The sequence below is a fragment of the Cheilinus undulatus genome, linkage group 4, assembly GCF_018320785.1.
Source record: "Cheilinus undulatus linkage group 4, ASM1832078v1, whole genome shotgun sequence".
Lineage (NCBI taxonomy): Eukaryota > Metazoa > Chordata > Actinopteri > Labriformes > Labridae > Cheilinus > Cheilinus undulatus.
This window is the reverse complement of record NC_054868.1, coordinates 30,072,058-30,092,685: the sequence shown is the minus strand read 5'-3', so window position 1 is coordinate 30,092,685 and position 20,628 is coordinate 30,072,058. Positions and strand designations below refer to the sequence as shown.

The 20,628-nt window shown below is 39.3% G+C and overlaps 1 protein-coding gene across 7 annotated transcripts in view; it reads left to right on the top strand.

Moving 5' to 3' along the window:
* Positions 1 to 20,628, top strand: part of grin2bb (glutamate receptor, ionotropic, N-methyl D-aspartate 2B, genome duplicate b) — a 171,845-nt gene that overhangs the window by 39,051 nt on the left and 112,166 nt on the right. For all 7 annotated transcript variants that reach the window (XM_041784804.1, XM_041784807.1, XM_041784809.1 and 4 more), the window contains one exon: positions 1,160 to 1,864. In XM_041784804.1, coding sequence (XP_041640738.1) covers positions 1,160 to 1,864 — 705 coding nt within the window. The remainder of the gene's footprint in view (positions 1 to 1,159; positions 1,865 to 20,628) is intronic.

Sequence of the window (20,628 nt, the reverse complement as noted above, 5' to 3'; positions counted from 1 at the left end):
GAAAAGAGGTCAACTTGAAATGTTTTGTTAACACAATGATACCAACAAGTGTGTTTTGTCCACCTGAAACTTTCTTTCGAAGCATCAAATAAAACTGTTTCCATGCATTTACTGGATTTCTGATTCCAATTTCTTCCACTGTCTTTGAAAGTTAAAAAAAAAATAATAATAATTATATATATATATATATATATATATATACATATATATATATATATATATGTGTGTGTGTGTGTGGGTGGGCTTTCTAGAGTACAAATTGTGTAACTTTAAAAAATGTGTGTAGTGTCACAGTAAAGGTATTCAAACAGTGGGTCCGTTATTTCTGGATGCGTTTTTTTTTTCGGATCCATAATCCAGATAAACGTCACGCTCTTGGACCTTGCACACTGGATCAGATGCGTTTTTATCTGCCTTCACTGCGAAAATTCGGAGAATGTGGCAAACTGTTTCGTTGGAGAAATAGAGAGAGCAGCTTTATAGTTCTGTCTCTGTTATTATGAGCTGTGAGTAGGTTACATCGTATGCCTTTATCTGTGATATTTCTATAGCTGATATTCACATAATGCACCGGAAAACTACGGTGTTTGCAGCAAGAGTTCGGGAGTGGGAGAGAGGGAGGAGTTGGACGGGGGTGAGTGAGCGAGAGAGAATAAAGCAACGGGTGCTGATCTGAATCATGAATCACCCATCTATCTGTTATATTTCATAGGTTTATACCCACAGAATAAATGAGCAAACTTTGGTGTTTAAAGTGAGGTTAGTGTGAGAGAGATGGAGAGAGAGAGGGAGGAGGGGTCAGGCAGGGGTGAGCAAGTGAGGAGGAAGCAGCAGGCACTGTTTTCAATCATCAATCACCCATTTAAATGACTTTGACTGATGCAAAATTTCACATAAAATCGACCCTGTTCCGAATAAAAATATGATGGACGAAAAATTCAGCGTCAGTCTGCAAACGTCATTAGAACAACATGAGCTCGATTTTCTTTTTTAATGTGTGGAAAATTCGTACAAAATAATCAGACCCAGTGTGCAAAGGTCTTAAAGGCTTGTGTTGATGTGTCTCTGATATCTGCAGATGATATTGGCCCTGAAATTCAAAGGATAGAAAGTGTTTTGCATTAATTTTCTCTGTCACTTTCCCTTTCTTCTTCTCCAGGGACTGCATTTACACTCCTCCACAATGCTTGTCAGCCTCCACCCTTCTCCCTCCTGTCTTCAGGACAAGCATTACGTCTTCCCCTCCTCCTCTCCTCGCCATCAGCGTCCTCCTCCGCCTCCTCCTCCAGGCCAGCCCTCTCATCATCCTTATCTCCAGCCTCGGCTGACTGGGCCTTTCCTCACCTGGTCCTTCTCTCTGCTCCTCATTTCCATACTCCTCCTGCCCGTCTGCGAGTCCCGCAGAGGTGGAGGTCAGGGGACAGGTCCTGGAGGGTCACCAGGGGGACAAGGTGGCCAGAGGGGAGGCGGCACCCAGAGGGGTGTTGCCATCCCTCCTCAGTACTCCCCTGGCTTACCAGCTCTCCCTCCAATCAACCCCAAACTGATCAACTCCCTCAGCATTGCTGTCATCCTAGTGGGCAACTCTAGTGAAGTAACTTTAGGGGTTGGACTTGAGAAAGAGGACTTTCTCCACATCCCCTACCCTCCCAAAGTGGAGGTGGTCACCATGAATGAGACCGACCCCAAGAGTATCATCAATCGGATCTGCACACAGATGACGAGGAATTCCCTGCAGGGAGTTGTGTTTGGTGATGACACGGACCAGGAGGCCATCGCTCAGATCCTTGACTTCATCTCCGCCCAGACACACCTCCCCATCCTGGGCATCAGAGGAGGATCCTCCATGGTCATGGCTGCCAAGGTAGGAAATGTATTTGTTTTTATGGGAAAAGCCACACAAAGTCATTCATGTACATCATAAACTTCACTGGTCTGAAAAATCATCAGGGCAGTCATGTGAGGAAAGGAGAAAAATAACTTTTTGATTAATAATTTATTGTAGGGCAATATTATAGATGTAAAATGTTCTCTGATATTGATTATGTGATTTTTTAAATTAGTTAGCATTTGTACAGGTCTTTGAATGCTTTAAACAGCAAACTACAGTAATATAAAAAAATCACATTAACTGCATCAGTTTCAGTCAGAATTTATAGACTGAAAACAAATGTCTGATTCATTCATTTCTCTGATGACATGTATTTTAAGTAAAAAAAAAAGCAGCTTTAAAGTTTATTTGGGTTTTTTAATGGAGCTTCGGTTTTATTGGAAGTAATGAGAACACAGAAAGAACAATCATGAAGTGCATTAGCAATTTACTGCTCAGTTCTGCTTGTCATTCTGACCCAGCCTCTCTGCTGATTGAGTTTGCTTTTAATTGACCTCCTCTGTGAATCTGACATCATATTGAAGCTCCTGACTGCGAGCATACTCAACTCTAGAAGGACTCACAGTGTGAAGCAAAAGAGAACATAAAAATCCATCTCCATGGGATCGGGATATAAGAGAGTTGGCACCAGACTGCTTGAGGACAATCTATGATCCAGAAATGGAACAATAGCTTTGAAATGTATCCAACAAATCATGTGGAGTTAATAGGCGTTCAAGTCCCTAACAGGGATTTGACGGAATCTATATGATGCTGAGGTTGGGCTCTTTGCTTTTTGATGCAGCCAACTTCCTGTGGAAAACTGGTGTCATATAGAGGCTATATCCATTTTTATGCTGTGATCAGTGATCACGTCTGTATTTCAGATAATCATAAGGTACAAAACATGTTGGTAAAGGAGAAAGTACATACTGTGTGTTTGGCAGTGCAGATGAACAACAAAGTAAGTCTTCTGAAAAAATATATTTTTCCTCATGGCTAAAAATAACTGATAGACCCAGTACAGTCTGTATGCTCCTGCCTCATCCATCTTTAGCACTCAATACTGCAAATATTGAATTAACACATGGCATGACCCTAATGGTGCTTTAAAGGGATACTTCAACATTTTGGCAAATTTTCCCATTGCCATAATTCCTATAGTCTTAGTAATAGGTTTGTTTCCATTAGTTGTCGGTGCAAGCTGTTTCTAGATCTAGGGGGACTGATATACCAGCTGTGCAGCTAATGCTATGGAGACAGACGGTATTTTTGGCTTCCCCTCATCAAACTCATCAAATACACAATTCAACAACTCCAAAACTCTCTCGTGGACAAGTTGTGATCTGCACATTCACCACGCTATGAAATAATAGCGTATAATTATAATTACACAATTATAATAACGTATAATTGTGTGCAAGGTTCGGGGGTGTGACTATTTTTTTTTATTAAGGCTCAGTTATGCTTCCTGCATGGATGGCCACACAATTGCAAGATAGCAGAATTTAGTGATCAGATGTCTGTACGGTGATATGGTGCATGTGTTTTTTTAATGGCCTGTTCTGACAACTATGTGGTGTAGCAAGAATGTGGGGAGTGGCTCAAAAGAAAAGATGGGATCCTCTGACATTAAAAAGGCAAATACATTCAGCAGTTGTAGTTCAGTATGAATACATTCCTAATAACAAAAAAGCAAAAAGCCAAATTACCCCCTCGTCTTGAAATTTTTTTCTGTAAAGATCCAGATCTGATTAGTCCTGGAGGACTGTGCATAAATCTGCATGAAAATAAGACAAAGTGATGTCTTGAAATTGCTGTTGTTAGAGGTTTCACATTAATTGGATTCAAGTGTAGCAAAGTCATGCATTTCAACTAAGATAAATTTACCAGTGTCAAAATGGGCTCTCTAAATGGCCTAATTAGACAAACTGGTCATGCTCAGTAAATGCAGAGATTAAGGTGGATATTAAGCAGTGTTTCCCATACGTTCAGTTATTTGTGGTGGACCGCCACAAATAAATTAGGCCCGTCACAAATAGATTCTGGCACTACCTGTAAAAAAATTATGTGGAAGTTTTGAGCCGCCAGGGTGCATTTCTCGCTGGAGTTTTGCTTCTCCCATTGTCCCTGAATGCATCTCTTACACCAGAGAGCTGTCTTTTTCTCCTCCGCCCATCCAGAAAACTCCTGCACATGCGGCCAGGTTTTTTTTTTAATATTAGCGGTGAGAGAAGCAAGGGAGAAGAAGGTAAACAGAGCAGAGTGGCGAGTTAGCGGCTAGTTAGATGCCTGACGGACACTGAGAAACAGCACTGGATTTGCAGCATTGAACAGTCGTTCAACTTTGAAAAGGAAGAGGTCTAACTCATGCGGTATTTATTAAAATATGCCACAAGATGACTCCGAGATAACAGTGGCAGTAACAGAACACATCACTAAAGACGCTAAGACATGAGCCCAGTGTTGTTGAAAAGCCAGGATTTATAAATCTCATAAAGACATTTAACCCAGAATACAAGATTTGCCTGGGTACAAACATTTTGCTGAAAACTCTCTGCCAGAGTCGTACATGTCAGAGAGAAGATGGCCCAGCAGCAGACAAATGTGATCCACTTCTCCACAACAGTTGAGCCTTATCTCAGCCTAACAGTTCAAAACACCGACAACAAGGAGTTAAGATGTTCCTGCCTTCAGACAAGCCCCCATGATCACACAGGAGAGTTTATTGAAACAGGTCTAAAAACACTCTTGTGTCATGAACTTGTCAGAAACTGGTCCAGCGTTCATCAGCACACATAATGGACTAATACAATCACAGCTGTGAGCCTGAATGGAGGACTAGACTGCAGGGTTTTGGCCTCTGGCTGCATTCAGGATTGGTGAGTTTTGTGTAGGTTTGCTTCACTCTTAATGAGGGAAATAATCATTTTATAATCAGCAATAGTAAATATAACACAGAGAACATTTCAGGACTGTCCGTACACTGTAAAATACAGAGTATTTCAAGATTTATGTATTTTTGATTTATTAGTCAAAGATTGAGTAAAGTCCATTTCAAAATAAACCCACCACCACAAATAGATTCCGGTCCTGTGAAAAAACACTGTTAAGTGACTTTGCTGAGCCCTAAAAAAGACTTATTTTCATCAAATTTACAGGCTTTATATGTTGCTTTACAAATTTTTATCTACTACATCAATTTGGGAGAGTCAAAGAACAAATCCAGTAGAACTTGATGAATGCAAAGATTCCCATAAAATAAAGATGAGAACAATAAAGGATTATAATGTGACAACAGAGAAGAAGAAAACAAGATGATAAACAAGTCAGAGAAAGAATGGGGCGCGAAGTTTATGAAATAACAACTTGTGTGGGTGCAAGGAGGAAGAGGATTCTGCTCAACGTATTATTACCACATTTTACTGCTGACAGAGAGACAAAGGGCACAAACTGAGAGTGACAGCAGAAAGAGAGAAAATGCTAGAAAGATAAAAGTGCATCACACACGTAAAAACACTGCTGAGGGAATTCAACACATGAGAGATGAAGGGGGGGTACCTGCTTTGCTCAACTTCAGCATGTGAAGCACAAGCTTTAGGAAATCTCTGTTTTTCTCTGTTGTTGTCAGTGTGTTCAAGTGCTCATTCTGCTAGAGCTGCATTCCACTATTACGCATCTCTTCCGTCAGTCATACAAATACACCAGCCGAGAGGTTGAATGCGGTGGAAACTGTTGGCATGGCAACCATATGCTTATATATTTTTCTCTACATAGTGTATATAATCAGGTGCAGAGGGGGAGAGAAAAGAAAGGATTATTTCTTAGTCAGACGAAAGCAGTGCAAGGTGAGAGGAGGGATAATGCCCTTGTTATGAAGGGGCGGGGGGGGGGATTTTCAAATAGATGAATGCATAGAGTAAAGCATAAAACAGAAATGTCAAGAAAAATCAGAACTAAACATCAACACAACACAAACAAAAATAACGCATCATGGCACCTACACTCACATACTGGAAAATAAAAGCTTATTCTGAAACTGTTGTTTACTTATTACATAAAAAAAGTTAAGGAAATTTATCAGCCACTCTTAATAAGTTAAGCCGATTTTTAGTGTGTGAATTTCATCAGTTCATGCAATTTAAACATGTGTTAGCATTTTTTATGCTTCCTTTCAATTTGTTTAAAAATGTTAGGATTGTGGACTCTGGTTTGACATCCATCCATGTATTTTTAAAATCTGTCTGCCAGGATTTAAACACTGACTTTGTTTTAATTCAGAGGCAATATACTACAGAATATTAACCTGACATGCTAGATGGATATGTTTCACACATCCATCTAAAAAACCTTCAATACTGAGCATTTAGGAAAGGGCAGAGGCTTTGAAAAACAACTCGGAGTGTGATTGGATGAACGTTCTGTCTGTCACATCTTTACAGGGCCAATCAGAGCAACAAAACGTGAGGTAGCCACTACCGAGGTGTGCGTGCACGGTTACAGAGGAATAACGTGAACTATGTTGACTGTAGACATGTCAGTACACGACTTTTGTCATTTTTGAAAAGAAAACAACTCACTGCTGTTCTTTGTTCTTCTTTTAACGAAGAAATGTTGTCAAGTTCTGATAAAACTGGCTCTTTAGCAACATCCACACTAATGTCTTCTGCCATAATTGCACCAGCCTCTTGTTGCTGCTTGCTTATGCCAAAACTCAGCCGCGCCTGAAAGTACTGCCCCTCGTCACTGATTGGTCCTGTCACTTTCTAACTGGGCCCAAACGGTTCAGATGGGAGCTTTGCAAGATGGATTCACCAGTAAGAAACACGGAAACAGGCCTATCCATCTGCTTTGCAAGGTTAACAGCATATTAAACAACTATGAAAAGTTTTGAAATCTGCAGTTTTGCAGACCAACCAAAGATATGAAGACATCTGATAACAACTTGTGTATTTAAACTGCATCACCAGAAGGTTTTTGATAGTTAAAAATGAAATAACTGCATGTCCAGGACTTCTAGTTTTGTTGTATTGGTATCAAACTAGTTACATCATCCTCAGATTTTTTTTTTTAAACTAAAATCATATCAACATTTATGATTGTGGTATCCAAACATTCATTTATTTCTTTACAGAAAAAGCATTGATTTATTTGTTGTGTACAGACATCAGCTGAAAAACATTGAGATGTGATGTTTGGTCCATATCGCCCATCCCTATCACACATTGGATGTTTGCAAGGTTAATTACAGGCCATAGTAGTTGGAAATGTTTGGCACTGTCACTCCAGCTTGCTTTTCCTTCCTCTCCTCAACACACACCTTGATTCTCACAGGTGTGCAGTTGTTGTCAGAGGTGACTATGTGACTGCGCAACATTAAGCATAGACTACACTCAAAATAATATTTATACCAAAAACCTGGGCTGTAAGTGATTAAATTACATGTAAATTTTCCATGTATTTTTATTAGTTCATGTATTAGTTCGAGGTAAAAAAACAAACAATAAAAGACATTAAAATAATGCTTTAAACCTTGTTGAGAGAGCATGAAATAATTAAGTAACTTGGGTCATATTTCATTGAATTAGAGTTATGCAAACTTGCTCATAAAGGTCAGGTGTTAATTTAGTCACTCAGTGTAAACTTAAGTTATTCTTTCACATAAACATTATTTGTTAATTTGAATAGACATTAAATGAGGATTATCTTCCCTGAGTGGAAGTGATCCAGAACCTTTGTTCAACAGCACTAACCACTAAGGCTGTTTGAACGAATTTCGTAGTTTGATTATAATTTGAATATTTAAAACTCATTAATATTCCAAAGCTGAAGTTACTATTCCAACGTGTGTTTTTTTTTTTTTTTTTTTTTATATTTTTGCTGTTTATAATCATTCTAGAGTCTCTCCCGTCTCTCCTTGGCCCCTACTTCCCCGAAAGGTAGGTGTAGGAACCACATATTTCGTCACATGACACGTGACATGATAAACATTAAAGTTTTCACTCCAAAACACAGAGGCACCAATGGCCGCCATTGGGGATGTTTATCGACAAGGTGGTACACACAGGCAGTATTTTGGCAAGTAAGGCTTCGCTACATCAAGAGATGCTGATGTGCGAGAGTAAACCGCGCTGCCCACGCACAGTTACTCGCTGTCATGGTGGAAAATGTTCCAGTCCAGGTATCCTCTCCTGTCCCAGCTGGCACACCGTTACCTGTGCATCCCGGGCACCTCCATCAGGGCGGAGAGGGTTTTCTCCACGGCTGGGACGATAGTGAACAAAAAAACGCTCTGTTCTTAATTCAGAAGACATGGATTGCCTCGTGTTTTTAGGTAAAAATATGTACGAACAAGATAGTACCAACATCTTTTTTATGTTTTGGTCATTATAAACATGATGTCATCACTGCTGCAAGCGACGGGATTTAATTTGTTTTTGTTTGACATTTAATTTCTAACCTGTTTGTTCGTTTTAAAGTTGACCATCAGTACCAAAATACCTGTTAAAGGCCTCTAAATGGTGCAGGTGGCTGTGTTTGCACTAAAAAAGTACATAAAAATCAACATTAACAACCCACTCATACTTGTTGCACTGGCATCTTACATGTGCCCAGCATCCTGCATTTTATTGGGGGAGGTGGGGGGTTGCCCTTATCTAGAGATGAGGACAGAGGACAGAGGATAGAATCAGAAACAGGGATGAGAGAGTGGGGGAAAGACATGCGGGAAAAGAACATACATCCTGCATTTTTTAAACTAATTTTAGTCTGTAGAGCTGTGTCATTAGTAAATCTTATACACAAGTACAAGGACGTTAACCATGATAAACGTCACAGTTTTATTTGAAAGGACAAAGTGGGCGGGACAAGCTGTGTGTGTAAAAAAGGGAAGGATTTTTGCATGTGATTAACAGAACTGAAGGGAAAGGTGAGCAGGTTAACAGAGCAAACTCTAAAACACATTTCTGAATAATGCACAATCAATGAAATACATAATATTATCTATTGGAAATAGGATTATGTAGCTTATTTTTTAGGTGATTGCCATTCTACATATTTGGAAGGCATTTATGAATAACAGGTAAACTTTCTACTTTCTAGTGATTTATAATACGTTGAAATACAGCATAGCTCCTACTGATTCTTCTAATACTACCAGTTATAAGCTAGTCATGAGGGGAAGCAGAGAAACGACAGTAGCAGGCTCACTGGTCCAGAAATATCACTGTTACATTCTAGTTTTGGGAATCTCAGGGTGCTAATTTGAAGAAGAGATGGAGCAATACATGTGGAATTAAGTTTAAGTTGTTTTTAATGTTGATGGTGAACCATGTAAAAAAATGGTGCAGCTGTTCTCTTGGCTGAGCTCGTCCTCTGAAAGCATAAGTACTGTATTAGAAACATCCTGCTGTTATACGTCATCAGTTATTCCCTAAATCATGTTCCTGGAAATTGTAATTCAGTACACCTGTGGTATTTGAGCCTTAAAATCCTTTATCTGACACAGGATGTCGGTGGAATTGATGACAAACATATGAATGCAAACGCTGAAATAGTGAACATTCTGCATGGTCTTGTTAGCTTTTGAAGGTCACAAAGAGGCCATTTTAATTTTAGTCATTTCCTCTACTAGATTAAAACTCACAGTATGTTTAAGTTTTCAGATAAAATCCCCCTCTATGTTTAAAAATCCCTCATGTGGAGAATTTGGGGGGAATTCCCTCTAAATTAAACATTTGAAGGCAGAGTAAGCAATCACTGCAGTACAAAGTCTTACAATCAGCATCCCAGACTGTGAATCACTCAAAACCATGAGATGTTTTCCAACAGATGTGTGCCTATAAACATGGTATGATGCAACTTTGGCCTCTTTGTCACATATATTCACCAACTTAGCACACACATATTCATGAACAGATGCCCAACCTTTTAAGTCTTTTACTGCAGAGATGATAAATGACTGTCTGAGACAAAGTAAAAAAGTTACTGGTATTGTAGTACACCGTAAAACTCGTGCAGTATGGCCAGGGTTGTGGAGTAGAGGCAGAGAGCATGTGTTTGTGTGCAAAAAAAAAAAAAAAAAAGCAAGTGAGTGATTTTCTAGCATCAATAACTCAATTCCCCCCAGGTGTCCAAGTCCATCCCTTATCTGTTCACAACTACGTCTAATCCATCGTGCAAATCATCCCGCAGCCCTTTTGCCCAGGCCTCTGTGTACAGACCACATATCCTGTCACTGAGCAATTTGACTTGTATTCAAAAGAACAATCAGCACACATGCCCTGTTTACAGCATTTGCTCTTTAAACTGCATTGCCACATGCTTCACAGCCTCAGTGGAGAATAAGGGGCCAAGTCAGGTGGCCTTGCAGGACTTCAGGCTTTATTTTTTTGTCCAATACCCCATTATAATGAATCAGTGACAGATGCAGGTAGACCAGAATGCACCAAACAATTCACACACGTCCATTTAGACATTAATTTGCTCCATGCCATGTGTTGGTATTGGCATAATGGAGCGACAGAGTTGGACCTGGCTGACAGTCAACTCCAGCTCAGGAGACTAATGAGGTCTTCCAAATCTATTGTTAAAACTTAAGCTGTGTGTGTTTGTGCTGTTGTGTGTGTGGGTGTGTGTGTGTGTGTGCGTATGTGTAGATACAACGCACATGCTGGTGTTCAATGATAATGGCCTCTTTGCCTGTGTTTGGGAAGATTACAGCTGTTTTTGTTTTCTCTCCAAACAAGGTACCTATAGACACTCAGCATTCTGACACCGATTCTCCTGAACAGTGCAGTCCTTTAAATTTTTTTTAACACTAGATTTTATTGTGTGGTTTAACACCTAACTGACAAATGTTTTAATCATTGGTGGGGAGGGGGGCTTTTTTATTGTAATCAAAAGCTTTCAGTCAGATAGTCCAGATAGTCAGAAGTTAAACTCATTGATGAATGAGCCACTGTACTGTGGGTCAGCAAATCAAAAAAGTAAAAATCCTGGGTGAGACTAACAGATACTTTAATAAAAGGCTTCTTGCTCACAGCTCTGTCTGTCAGCAAAAAGCTGATTCACGCCTTGATTGATTACCACAATTAAACCCCCCTCTCTATCTCCAAATAGGAATCCTGTGCAGAAGTGTATGAGTCCTTCTTGTCGGGAAAGTTAATTATCTTGCGGACCTGTTCAGCCCCTCAGACCTACAATATTTGATATTAGAGAGAGCAGCTGGTAGCTGTACAATGATACGTAGGTCGTGCTAATCTGTTGCAGCTGACATGATTGTTAGAGCCAAGGGTACACTCTATTTTCTCATCCTATTGTTCTCATTCCCATTTCTGGCTTTATGAGCCCCCTCTTTCATCCTGCATGCACCATGTATCCCATTATTCTTGCTGGTTGTACATGAGGGGATAATGGACTGCCTCCGTAATGCTCTGATTTGCAATTAGGACCAATCCCAAAAGACTAGAGAATTATGGAAAGAACTACAATAGTAATCTGCACATTTAGTACATATTTCACCTAATGTAGCTATATATAATGTAAGTTTGTGCTATTTTTTATTTCTGTGACTTCCATTTTTAAGTCTTCTAATTCAGGACTACATCTCAAGAAGCAAAAATGCTCCATATAGCTCCCATTACTGATGCTGATTGAAGATTTCTTATCAGTGTAACAGATTAATTTGATTCAGTTTTATCTTCTTAAGAGTGAGCTGTCAACTGTGACAGGGATTTTATTTTTACCCCATCATTAATAAAATAGAGATTCCCCTTTCTTTTTAAGATGGATCAAAAAACTATTTAAATCAATTATTCACAGATTTTTTAAAATTATTTTTCATTTCAGCCAATAATCTCACATTGTAGTTTGTTTAAGCTTTCATTATGCAACATAATATGTTTGGCGTCAGGCTCCGACATAATCGCTCCTCACAGATTTTACATACAGAATTTGAGGAGTGATAAGATAACAGCTTAAACCCCCAGTCGGAGCCAACAGGTGGATGCTGGGGTGGAAGTGGGTTGAAGGCGAGAGCACAGTGTTGATCTAGGTGCAGCAATTGCAGCAGAGGAAGATATCGGAAATCTTGCAGCTTAAATAGCCCACTAATTTAGGAGGACGTGTGTCATGTGATTTCATTAAGATGCATGTCAGGTGTGAATGATTGTGCTCAAGATTACTGACAGAAATAACTTGCATGCTTTGTTTTATTTCAGCCAGTAATCTCACGTTGCAGCTTGTTTAAGCATTTATTATGCAACATATGTTTGGCGTCAGGCTCCAACATAATCACCCACGGGGCAGCAAGCCAGGATGCCATATTTTTATCATGGAAGATAAAGAAAAATGCCTTAGTGTTTACAATGACAAATTGAGTACCCCCATCAATATTTGTCAAACTGGATGTTTCAGAAAATGTGACTCCGACTCTTTGGGACTGAATAATGAAAGGCAAGATCCTTTAAAGAATAGGAATTAAAAGTATTGCGACACTTACAAGCCCCCCAAAAGTATTATGTGCAACTGCTGCAAACGTCAAATAGAAGTATAGGGATAGTGGCCATAGCTTAACTTAAGACACCAACTGATGCATCAGTTTATGAAAGTACTCTGTAATTGTTGCATGATACATGACTCATTTAAAAGTCAAGTTATAACCAATATTAAATTTTTTAGGAGCTCAGGGCTGTAGTGCATGGTTTATGTCAAGCTGGATTGTATGCTGCCAGCATTGTTTGATACCATGCGTGGTAAACTGTGGTCTTTGATAGAAAATATGATAAAGCAGTAACTTCAGAAATCTACCGTTTAAGATCAAACAAGCAAAACATAATATTAGCATTAGCATTATTTTTAACAACTTTAAATACGGAGTCTTTAAACTAAGGAATTCACACTCTGTTGAATACATTGATGCCAGTCGATGGCTAAGTCATTTTTTCTAAAAGCAGCTCGTCTGAGCTGCAGTCATTAACTTAGACAGGTATCCTTAATTCAAACATCAGATATTTTATGTTCTATTGTGTATAGACTATTGGCTTATGAGATTTACAAATCATTGCAATCGGTTTTATTGACATTTTGCCCAACTTTTTGGGATTGGGGGTTGTACTTCTTCCACCTCTGCCATTAACACTTCTGAATATCAACTATGTTTAAAGATTGTAGCACTACCTCCAGCCACAGACTAAACAGGGATACAGACAAAGGCCTGGTTTATTCTTATGCATCAGATCTACAGTCCACATAGTCCTCGATCCAGTGTTGAGGCCGACATACGTAGCTGACAGGCTACTCCTTAAAAATGTAACCAAGCCTTGAAATTGCTCAGACTGCAAGCACTTTGATAGGTCCACTGTGTAGCACTGGGTGACTGTTAGTCTCTAAATGTGTACAGGCATATTGTGTGTACTCTAGAGTGAGAAAAATGGCTGCAGATAAGAAAATAAGTCAAATACACTTGCCAGCATCTGAAATTATCAGACCAATTTCCTCAAATTAGGTGGACTATTGTACAGCAACACAGAAAAATTAATGCACATGTAGTGGTGACAATGGTATAGGCCACTTTAGTGTAGCTTTGGTCTGGATTAAATGCAGAAATATAACCGGGCTTAACTTTAAATCCATAAACAACCAAGAGGTGGTGCTGAGGTGAGCCATGAGCCTGCTGACATTCAGTTGAATTGTGCCCACCTGGATTATGCAAATTTATGAATAACTCTTAGGCTTAATAAAATCCACACTGATGGGTAAGTTCCCCTCCCGGTAGTGTGCACCAAAAAAGACATGAACTACTGAGATCAATACTGCTTTTTTCAACCAGGCTGTAAATATGTTTATTCCTGTAAAACTGGGTAATTTAATATGGAGCTAATGGGGCTTCCATGGCTCTCAGCAGCAGTTTTCGTGGGGACTGCAGCTTTCTGAACTTCTGCTTTGGCTTTATACTACAATAGAAGTTACTGCTCGACTTTAAAAACTGCAGGGTTATTGTTCAGTTATACAGTTGCATAGATTTGGAAAAACATGTTGGTCCAAGTGTTACTGGATTAAGGAAGAGTAGGGTTTAAGTCGCACTACTTTGGTGATCCAACCATTAATACAGAAAGTCATGTGTGTTCTCCTGTGTGTTTGTCTCTAAAGCAAACTGTCACTGGAGTAGTTTCACAAGTTCCACCAGACTGGAGGTCCTGGCTAGATAGAAATTTACATGAGTTAAGTATTTTTAAAAACACATTAACTGGTGACGAATCTGAAATCAAATGACAAACTACAGCCATTCTATGTAATGAAATGTCCATTTCACTTTATTTGATCAAAATGGCATCTCTCCCTCAGCCAGGTAATTACACCTCATATGCTGGAGTGTTAAAAGGGCAGATATTTAGTGCTGGCAGGGAGAAAGCAGGAGCAGCTCCCAAAGCCTTTTACCAACCTGTTGTAACCAAGTGCAATGCAGATAGTCTCCTGTGATCTCCGAAATTACTCATCCTGTCCATGCACTGCACAGCCGCTGATAAAACAAACTCATTATACAGAGGGAAAGTTGAGGAAGGAGAAGAGAGAGGAAAAGTGAGAGGGGAGGGTTTTCAGCCCATTTGAAGGGCACAATTAAAATTTATAAGTTTAACAGAAAAGAGTGAGCGTGGAAAGGAGCTAAATGTGTGAGTCTAGGATGAAATCATGGGGCAATAAGGGCAGGACTACATTAATGTACAGTTAAGGTGTCGTTTTAGAGAAAAGTGTAGTAAAAAGAACAGCATAGATGGAAAATGGACGACAAAAGGTGGGACGAAAAGGGACAGGGGCTTTACGTCAGTGTTTTTGTTTTGTTTTGTTTTGTTTTTTTACCTCAACCTTGATGTCAGTGTATATGTGTGTGTGTGTGTGTGTGTGTGTGTGTATCCTGAGAGGAGAGAGCGAGAGAGGCTGTAGAACAGAATGATATGCAAATCTGTCTAAAAACAATACCTAGTCTACTATCCACAGCAAGGTATGGCTCAGCTTGAATCACTTTGCCTTTCCTTTTTTTAGTTTTCCATTGGCACAAGTTGTGGACAGCACTGATCCTTTTTTTAAATCACTTTGATTGAGGTTCCAAGTGGCAGCCAGTGTCTGCACAGACTTACACAGCTTTCAGTAGTTAGCCTGAGCAGGTTGTGGCGACTTTGCAAAGAGCAAAAGACATCAACAATTTTTAAGAAGTCAAATTTCACAATGGTTAGCAAAATATCTTGGGTTAAGTTAAATATTAAAACAACTTAACTTGTGCTGTAAATCATCAACTTCATACAGTACAAGCATGAAATCACTGATGTAACCAACTCTCTGTAGATTTGTTATGAAGCCCTAAGATGGCAGTCACCATATTGGAAATGTATTCTCAACCTACCTTTCAATCAATCAAGAAACCGGTAAAGAGTTGGAAATGTGGTGGGCCTTAAGTCCCCTAGCAAACAGCTACAACGTGTCAGCTTTCTGAAATAAGACCTAATGGGGATTTCTTAGCTTTTGGGGCTAACCTCAAGTGGACCCTTGAGGAGATGTGCTTTTTTTGCACTTCTGCATCAGCTTCATTTTCACACCAAAGGTTGCAGCTTGGTTTTTACACCTCTAGTCATACATCTCAAACTGTTATTTTGACTGTGCTTTGTGTGGTGCTAATCAGAAAGTGTATTCATGCTGATTTGCAAAAGCTCAGATGGCAAAAACTGCAATGTAACTATCATGCATATTAATGCTGAATATGTGATTAAAAATTGATTTTATCATCATTGCAAAAAAATGTGCAATGAATTCATAGCAAATGGCACCTGAGGTGGGATTAATTGATAAAAAAACACATTTTACATACACAAGTTATGCACTCATTCACCATGCATTATTTGACCAATCAGACGGAGCCCTGGATATGCCAGCTAATTAGATAAAGCTCCAGCTAGGAAACATACTCTACCAAGTTAACTCAGAACAACATAATCGTCAGTACGCTTGCATGCACAAGTCAGTTAAGCCACTGTTAAGTCTGGTTTAGGATTTTCAACTTTCAGGGCCACCGTGGGACTACAATCATTGTCTCAGTATATAAGCACAGCAGGAGAATTTATTGGCACAGGTACGAAAGACATGTTAGCTAGCTCATGAGAGACAGGAGAGACAAGAAATGTGGAATACAGACTTTGTTACGAAAAAGAAGACCAGCTCTGACATTTGAGCTCTTTTTGGATTCAGAGGTGAGGACCCTTTACAAACAGAGGTACTGTGTAAAACTTGCCGAGGAGCAGCCACTTTCAGAGGAAATAGGATGAACCTTTATCACCACCTGCAACAAAACTATAAAAATACACAAAACTTGGGACTATTCAAACAACAGAAACCTAGTCAACATTACAGCAAACATTGGTTGGACTTTTTAAAATGTGATTAGCCTAAAATACCAGGCAGACTCATCCATCTGGGATCTCATCCATAGATGATGTTTAGAATGGGCAGAATGTAAAAAAAACTCAGAAGGTGACTGGATGTATGTTCTGTCTGTAAAATTCATTGCAGGCCAATCAGAGCAATGAAACATTTGATGTAGGTGTGCACCATCCCCAAGAAGTGAACTAATTTATATAACACAAGCTCAACTGGCAGCACCACGGTTCTAATCTGCGGATCTGCAATGCTTTCACACCACGCACAATGACTGAAAATCCATGCATACAGTTTACAAATCCACAGGCATGGATTATAGATAGAGATGCACAATTTTTGATTTTTGCTGAAATTTAATTTTAGTTGTAATTTAACTTGAGTGAATTTGAAGTTGTAATTACCCTAACTGATTTAAAAATAATCAGCTGCATTAGAGTACATTTCCACTTAAACTTTTCCACTTTTGTTTTTCTTAAATGTTCAAAAGGCACTGTCTTTGAGCTGTGCTTTAAAACTCAGTGACTACACAGTTCTATTTGAAATAAATCACTTAATACAGCCAAAGACAACACAACTGTCACACACTCACTCTTCCAGTCAAAGACAGAGGAGCTGTTGTCGTTTCATGATGTCACAGATTAGTATGATCCCTTTTGATTTTAGCTTCACAGACAGATGCTCATGTTCTCGTGCCATACTACGATCTAGCTGTCAGAGACCACCAGAATAACGCACAATCAAATGACTTTTTCTCTTTGGGGTAGATTTTCTTACTATCATAGGACCCATCTGTTGGCCCCAACTTTTAACGGGTTAGGGCAATAGCAAAACAAGGGAAATGGGAACATCAATCAAATGTAGACTGCCATGGTATCTCACAAAGACAGAGTAAGATGGAAAGAAAGTGTGTTTGAAGATTGCATAGGAAAGGATTGTTTTAACTGGGAGAGGAAGGGTAAAATAATAACGCTGAAACAATTCCTCAAATTATCCGCGTGATTTGATTAAAAAAAATTCCTCGAGGCAAATCATCTGCCTCGAGGCTGTACTTAAATCAGTCCTGTATACATACACGTCCACACTGTCAGCTTGGACATCGTGCCGTGAGTTGCACGGCATGCTGTTTTTTGCACGGACGGCTATTTGTGTGGCACAATGCACTTGTTTTTGCTGTTACAATAACAGACAATAACATGCATGATGTGAGGCGTGAAAATCACGAGGGAAGAGAAGTTGATGCAGTGATGTTCACAGGCACACGTCCTGCGTTTTTATGCATCCACTGCCTGTGGCTTCATGGCAGATATGGCACTATGCCTGCACCGGTGAACCTACACAGATCTCCGGGTTTACGTGCTGCCTGCATGACTCACTGGTGTGAGACAGCGCTCAGTTTGTGTCTGCAGGCTTCAGGGAATTTCATAAACTTCTCTGATTGACTACAAAAGAAACGATAACTACAGCCCTATTTTACATGATCTAGTTGAATGCTATGTGTTTGATTTATGGGTTAAGTTCACATTCTAAAAGGGTTAACTCTGTTTAGCCCTCTTTGTGTAATACAACACTTTAATAAATAAAATCAATAAAACTAAGGAGTTTACTGTAACTGCAGCTTTTGCCTGGAGGAAATATGAAATAACTAACAAATACCTAAAACGACTGACTGTTAAATTCAACTGTTGCTTCACATTTTTATGTGGCCATCTTTCTGCTCTGCCTTATTGAACCGGGTTTGTGGGTGGAACAAGTTTTGATCATGTTTTGGATCTGCTAATTGTCGATACTGATCCATATGAGAACTTTTTAAGTCTGCAGGATACGGCATCCATGGTTTCAAAAAAAAAAAGAAATCAGATTTTGATTCACCATACCACAGAAAAGATTTCTATTTTTCCTCATTTTGCATTTTGAATGAGCTTTGTCGGCAGTGTTTCTGGATTGGCTTCTTCTTTGCATCACACAGGTGGAGCTTGCTTTTGTGGGATTTCTGGAAGTGTTCCTGAGCCCATGCTGTGATTTCCAGTACAGAATAATGCCTGTTTTTTATTCAGTGTGGCCTGAAGACCTGAAGATCATGAGCATCTAATGTTGACCTTTAGCCTTGTCCCTTGTGCACAGAGATTTCTTCAGTCTCCCTGAATGTTTTAATGAATCTTTTTTATTATGAAATGTATATAGTCGAGCCCATGCAGTGATGTCCAGACAATTAATTCAAATTCTCACCTTTCGATCTGATATAGGTCTTCACCAAATCCTGATTGAAATCTTTTTCCTGAGTTTCTGTCCACATTTGGTGTGTCTACGCTCTGTTTTGTTGGCAGAAATGATCTTACCAGCTGATACTGTTAAGCGCATATCTGCAGATACCAATATTATGCTGATTACATTGTACATCCCTAATTTGTAGTAAGCACAGTAGCCTGCTACTGTGGAATCAGAAATCATTGGCTGGTGTATTATTTTGTCAGTTGTTTTAATTTTAATTTAAATGAAAGCAACTCTAATGGTATAATAATTGTATTTTCATTTTCCAAAGAAAAAGGCTTTTGCTGCTTGACAAAAGTAGTTATAAAACCTAAAGTAAAGCTGGAAAAAATACCAAAACATCAGGTTGAAAAAGGCTAAAATGCTTTGAGGAAACCTTGAAATTTGATTCTTAACAATTAAGAGCTTTGTCACTGCAAGTGTTTGACATCTCTGGTCACAATGTTGATAATAATTTGATTTTTTTAAGTACTGGAATGGCTAAGCAGAGGATGTCAGGAATTTCTGTCGATGTTGAGGAAAGCATCAACTATCGGTATATTCTGTTGTTTAATTTCAAAGGAATTACTTTGGCAGTGAGTCTGTTTGTCTGCTTTAAAAGCAGGCATTGATCAGATGGAGTGATGGGCTGTTGTGCTCTGTGATACTCTGTTTATGTGCCATTCACAGCAGCTGCCTGTGTTTAACATCAGACCATCAAGTGTTTTTGCCGGGGGAATTGAACATATTCATTCTGACAGATGTGCCAACAGTGATATCAGAGAGCATTTAGGTGCTAAATATTAAAAACTGTTGTACTGAGAAGACAGTCTCAGTGTTGTTTTACAACCAAGCACAAGAAGCTAAAGGCTTCATGCATAATACACATCATTACATTCTGCTATTGTTTCCCCTCTTATAGCACCCAGTTTATGCACATTTAATGTTTCGCAGCTTCCAAAGCACCATCCTCAGGGCAGTTCTGCTGCCTCAAAAAGTTCAAGCTGACCCTCCCACAAATTTTCACTATTCAGTATCATTAGTGCTTCAAACTAAAGGCAAACTCTTGCTATGTAGAGTTCATTTTTTAGAAGCTGTGTTCATTAGAGAGAGCTCGGGTGCCATCGCTTATGATTCTGAGCTTCATCATGTCGTGTTTTTAATGTTTGGGGAATACAGAGCATAAAAGCAGTCAGTGGGAGATAAAAGATGAAAAGATAAGAGATGGGGCTAAAAAACACTGTCATTTAAAGTGTTGGTTTTCATGGTTTTGCGTCAGGCTGTAGAAGGGCTCTTAAAAACGGAGAGAGCTAGCTGACTTGTGGGTATTAAATCCCGAACAGGCAAAAAGGTTGAGTTTGTTCTGATTGCGTGGAGCTCTGGGAGGACAGTCATTTACATTCATCAGTGAGCCTGCGCTTGTTGGGACTGAGATAAGAGAGGAGAGTGCGGCTATGGAGGGAAGAGGGAAACCAAAATTTGATGCCATAATGGAGTTAAGTTATTTTATCAGCACTGTCCCTGACAAAATGTGTCTTTTCCATGTCTGTGGATACAGTCCCATCCCCAATTATCCTTAAAGCACATCTGTAATCCAGAGAGTTTTGAGGGTTTTGGAAATGGAACAGGCCCAGTCTTTTTCCTATTAGCACATAATATACATTTTCTGAAGCTTTCTAAAGCTTTTTAAAGGATTCTGTAAGCTATAATAACTAAACAGGACTTTTAACCTTTTTGCATCGTCCTGGTAAATATTTTACTGCAATGGCCACTTATGAAATGCATTAACAGCAATATTTTAGAGAGCATTACCAGCCATGAGATGGAACAATTATGATAATTAGAGTTCCTTTCGCATGGTCTTTTAAAAATGTAGAGAATAGAAACATGAATTCCTGAACAATGCAAGTTTCTAGAATATTAACTACTCAATGTGCTCTAACATTCAGACACAGGCTGTGTCCCTTCTTGACCCGCTTCATTTGGACAAATCTGAACACAACAGTTGCATTCCAATGCGGAACAAAACAACTGGGCAGTAGCTGCTGAGAAGAGGTGATCTCAGCTTTCTTCCAGCTGAACCT